This window comes from Chelmon rostratus, chromosome 6 (genome assembly GCF_017976325.1).
Source record: "Chelmon rostratus isolate fCheRos1 chromosome 6, fCheRos1.pri, whole genome shotgun sequence".
Classification (NCBI taxonomy): Eukaryota; Metazoa; Chordata; class Actinopteri; order Chaetodontiformes; family Chaetodontidae; genus Chelmon; species Chelmon rostratus.
In genome coordinates this window covers 20,479,301-20,484,730 of record NC_055663.1, presented here as the reverse complement: position 1 = coordinate 20,484,730, position 5,430 = coordinate 20,479,301, and the positions used below count along the sequence as shown (strand labels likewise).

Genomic DNA, 5,430 nt, shown 5'->3' with positions numbered 1-5,430 from the left:
GCTGTTAAAAATGCCACATGCTCTCAAGGGGGACATTAACAGCTTTGTTGTGTTCTGTCCATGTCAAAAAGTCAGCCAAAACAGCGTTGTTTTTTTCAAGCTCATTGTCTTTGTAAAAAAAACATGTAAAACCCTGTTTGACCCAAGTCTTACACTAATTTTCTCTCTGCAAAAAAACCTTACTCCTCCTCTATAGCAATGTTAAAGGTCAGCAGAACACTGCTGAATACTGCTGTGATCACTACATCACCCTGTTGCCCTTATTCTACCAGTTTCTGTTTAGCCACTAATTCTTCATGAAAAGGCAGGTAGTGTGCATGTCTACTCCTGCTTGATGTGTTACGTTGTAGAATATCACTTTATGCACAATAAAGCTGAAATAATGAGTCGGCTTATCAATTAGTCACTCGAAAGGTAAATTAATTGCCACCTACTTTGATAATCTGTTAAGAGTTTGAATCATTTTTCTCACCAGTTTGCTGACTCCAGATTCTCAAATGTGAGGATTTGCTGTTTTTTGTTGTTTTATATGAGTGAATCGAATACATGAAATATCTAATCAAATACTAACTATCTTTGGGTTTGAACTGTTAGCTGGACAAAACAAGCAATCTGAAGACGTCATCTCGGGCTCTCTGAAATTGTAACATACATTTTTCACTATATTTCGATATTGTATAGACAAAATGATTAATCAGAAATAATCAGCCAGTTAGTCAATAATGGAAATAACCGTTGGGACCCGATTCTGCGCCATATCAACCTCAGCTTTTAGAAGTAAAATAGGTAGCTGACGATATTGCAGATTCATATGATTTGTAATCAATCTATTGGTGTAGTATATCATTTTATTTATACTATTCAAAGAAATAACAAAAACTAGTAGTCAGTGTACTACCAAAATATCTCTTGTTTCATTGAAGGAGGACTGAGGCGTTCAGTTCAACACTGCAAATATATTCAGTCATGGCACACTGAAGAGTGTGTGATTTCTCTTTAGGGCTACAACTATCTAATGATTGTAATTTTCAAATGCTGTGCTGATTATTTTCCCAGTTAATTGTTTGGTCTGTAAAATGTCAGAAAATAGTGAAGATGTCTATCATGATTTTCTGAAGCCTTAGGTAATGTCTTAGGTGTTTTTTTCCATCCAACAAAAACAAACTAAAGATTTAATATCACTAAAGACAATAAACAGAAGTAAGTCCTCATGTTGGAGAGGCTAGAATGAGGAAATGTTTAGCATTTTTTTCTTGAAAAATGACTTAAAGGCTCAACCTATGATCAAAATAGTTGTGGACTGATCGATGAATCATTTTACCTGTCATAAACGATAAGTTGCACATTTGAGCCACATATGGTTGGTGAACAGAGACACCATGAATCAACAATATTTCTAATGGCTACACTTTTAATGTTTGATTAACTGGAAACATGTACAGTATGCCCTCAGTGCAAGTGAAGAACATAAAATGAGTCTGAGAGCCGCTGTCTCGGGCTTGTTCTATAAAAATAAACTATAATGTAAAACGATGAGAGTGGGATTGATGGAGCATCCAATAAGTTACAAGTCCATGAGGGATCTAAGGTGGGAAAGGAAAGCAGGACCATCAAAAAGAAACATCAAATTAAAACTCAACCACAAAAGAACATGTACAGGATACAACTAAAGTGCATTATGGAATTTAGTCAGCAGCACCGTGATACATTCACAAAATAAATACACACTTTCAAAGTGAAATAAATTATGGCAGAACAGTTCCAACAGATGTATTCAGTGAACAGTTTGTGTGTAACTGTAAGTCCATGGTAGTCAACATATGTATCGCCAAACAAAAGTAGACTACTCCGCCTCCCAATTTTGTGAAGTGACATTATATTCAGGCAATAAATAGCTCCTCCTGTGATCTACTTGTGCATACAGCTGGTTAGAGATGGCAACATAAGATTGTTTTTTTTATGTAAATCAGGGTTACAGAGGCCTACGTATTTTCCAAATAAATATTGACCTAAGAAGATGTTATGATGATAGTTCACGAAACATCAGGAAGTATGAGATTGAAAATACAAACATAGCAAAATATTATCATACAAGCACAACCCCAGGGCCATAATATGAAGTGACTGAGTCAGCAATAGGTTGAGTCTCTCAGATCCCAGTCTAGTTGAACCTACGTCAGTGTCTTAGTGCAGTACCACATAAAGGCTATTGAGAGTCTCTTAGCAAGGGTACTGCGTCCTTCATGGCTCCTTTGTTGTGACAGACCGTGCCCGTCTCCGCTTCTTGTCGCTCTCTCTACGTCGGCCTAACCTCACCTTTTTTTTCCTCTTGGTGGCCACTTTTAGTGGCTGGTCCTTATAAGCCAGAGCCTTGTTGGTCTCCTGGGGCAGGTTAGGGCCCTCTCTGTCCAGCCTGAACCTGTCAGGAAGGTTCTTGGTGGCCCCTGGAGGCTTCTCGTGCAGAGCATTCCCACTGAAGGTTTGGCTCTGTGTTCTGCTCTGCACAGGTGGAGCTCGCTCATCTGCTGTGTGCACCTCCTCTAGCAGTTCATGCAGCCACATGCGACGTTTGAACTCCTGCAAGGAGCGACCCTTGTCATGCATCAGCTGGGCATGGCTCACTGATCTCCTCCTTTAAAGCATGAAAGTGAAGAGACAGGGTCAGATCAACAAGGAAGGTTGTGTGAAAGCTAATAGCATCCTATAACAACAATGTGAATGACAGGGGAACAGTACAGAGTTCACTTTTCAGTAAGTCTGTCATTAATCTGTTGTTCTGTCCGGTTCTGTCCATCTCTGAGCTGGCACCAACAAAATCTCACAATTTTGTTATTTTTGCTTGACCTCTTTTGTTATTTCATGGTACACCACCATGCTGAGTGAATGTGTGGAACAGTTTCAAAAGGGGTGTCATCTGAAATTTAAGGTCAGGCATCAGGACAACTTGGTACAGTAGGTGGCAGCATAAACAAGTTTCTGAGAGCCATCACTAATCTGAGCTCCAGAATTCAGTAGTTGCGAGTTAAAATAGAGAAAACCTTCTGTACCTTAATCTGTGCAGTTAAACTGTGTTTTAAATCAAACAACAGGAATTTTCAAAAACGTTTCTTCACTATGTTTAATTATTAACCATTATGTTGCATAATTAATTTACTTTTCTATGGTTGAAATAAAAATAACTCACGTTCTGCCACTAAGTGCATCAACTGGTCTCCCATCAAGAGTCACTGGTGAGCACAGCAAGAACACAGCCAGACTCCACTGATGAAGCATGACTATAGAGCACATCCTTGAGCCAAAGATCTGAAGAACACAAGATGAATAATATCGGTCACTTCAATTAGTCATATATGAGAGTAGCAGTGTAGACAGCTGAAAAATGACACTGTTGCTTCATACGTGAGATCTCCCATTACTTGTGCCAGTAAACGGTTTATTAAAGTAAAGTATAAACTTAGACTTACATGGTGTGAATGTTTAAAGTGAAAATCCACAAAAAGGTCCTTCTGCAAGCTCTCGAGATGATCTTGCTGCAAAAATTAATTCACTAAATAATAAGAAACATTATTCTGCCAAATACAGATTGGCCAGCTCAAAACTTGTGTCCAGGTCCATTGGTGTGAAGGCAGCCCGGGAAATCCCCTGTCAGTCTGCTCCATTCATTTGCCTCCCAACAGTGTGTGCTGCGCTATTTATTTCTCCCCAGCGTCCCAATTAAAAGAGAGATAAAGATGGAAAGAGCAGCAGCAGCCCATCAGCCACAGAGCTGCCACTCCACTCAGTCTTGCAGTAATCTCATAAAGAGTAACGATGAAGCATCTTCACTGGTGGCCGGAGCCGGAGAGCAGAGCTGAGAGGGTTTTTCAGTCCAGCACTGTGAGCAAGCCTGTGTGAGTCTGTCTGAGAGAGGCACAGGGAGAAAGTCAAAACTGCTCTTTGGGTGAAGATGCAGGCACTACCTTAGCCCCTACCCATTAGGTCCAGTCCTAACACCCTCCCCAACCTCCCCACCCTCACCTCTCTCCCTCCCCCAACCCTTCACACACACCTGCTGTGACAAGAAGGTGGCGCCCACACAACATCCAACCCACCACACAACATCCAACCCACCACACAACAAAGCATGTACTTAACACAAGTTTGAAAAAAACTATATTTTTAATCAGTTTGTAATTATTTTAGCTGTACTCTCTAAATAAAGTCTTCTAATAATTTGAACATAAAGAGGACAGAAATGACAGGTGTGCACCAATGGAGGTAATCAGGGCTTACCAAGCAGAGTGTATAAGGGGAGGGGCAGGGTTACTCCAAAGTAAACAGCCAGGCTTAACCACTTTCCCAGGGGAGAATGACCATAACCTCAGAGAAACCCAACCCACAGCCTCTCACTGCAGACCATTCAATTCACCTCCACTCTGCCTCAGCAAACCAGCTCACCACCGAATGGTTACAGTGGGCTCTGAGGTATCTCTCATATTCAGGGAATAAGGAGAGTGGAGTGCTTTGCGTTGAAGCAGCCTTACACAATCCCAGGTACACTGTGTATGTTTAAGTGATGAAACCAGTGTGAAGCATCCAGTCACATTTGTAATTTTACTGAAAATGGAAAGAATACAGCCATTAAAGTTCAATAGTCTGATGTAAGAGGTAGCTCTGTGCGTGTATTTTTAGGATCGCATTGGTTGACAGTGCTACATGCACACATGTAGTAGTATATGCAACAAGGGCAGGGCCATTTTTAAACCTCTTGTAATGCTGTGTAGTTGAGCATGGTTCTTTTCTTCAAAAATCATTTTAAGTACTCTATTTGTCATTTTGAATACATTTGGCATATTGTGATATTCACAGTATGGACATTGGAAAACAGCCATCAATATATAGCCCTATATAGTGTATGAAACTATTGAAAATGTGATTTCAGTTTGATAATTTGGAGTTGACTGGTAGAAATGCAAGGTTTTTCTGTTATGATAATTTGTGGCCATATTGGCAGTCGGACATGTTTGACTATATTATTGTCATTATTAGAGGAACTAAGTTGTGACAGCACTTTCACTTTATTGGTAATCAAATGGTTTGGCACTTTTTTTCGGTAGTGTTGCCAAAGAAGATGTTAAAACAAAGTCATTAGATCTACCACTACACAAGCAGTTCTGTGCAACTGTACTTAGACACATCGCTGCTTTGAGTTAAATGCTAACATCAGTATGCTCACAGTAACAATTATAGCGTGCAATGTCTTTGATACAATACGAACATGTTGTTCTAGAGTTTGTTCAAAGTGATCTCTGCGTAAAATAAAATTGTGCTCGAATTAAATAGGACTGTTAACATGAACTTGGATATTGCAGTATGTGTACTCTAGGTTCACCAGAGTCCCTCAGCTGTGGTTAAAGTCAATTTAGGTCTGGCAGCAAATTGTTCTCAACC

At 40.0% G+C, this 5,430-nt stretch overlaps 1 protein-coding gene across 1 annotated transcript; it reads right to left on the bottom strand.

Annotated features, from left to right (window-relative positions):
* Nucleotides 1-1,427: 1,427 nt before the first annotated feature.
* Nucleotides 1,428-3,893, bottom strand: LOC121608318 (parathyroid hormone-related protein-like). Its single transcript, XM_041939560.1, has 3 exons — nucleotides 3,465-3,893; nucleotides 3,185-3,303; nucleotides 1,428-2,632 (listed from the first exon to the last, which is right to left on the bottom strand). Exons 2-3 carry the CDS (start codon nucleotides 3,286-3,288, stop codon nucleotides 2,242-2,244), a joined length of 495 nt encoding a protein of 164 aa, XP_041795494.1. The 5' UTR covers nucleotides 3,289-3,303; nucleotides 3,465-3,893; the 3' UTR covers nucleotides 1,428-2,241.
* Nucleotides 3,894-5,430: the final 1,537 nt, after the last annotated feature.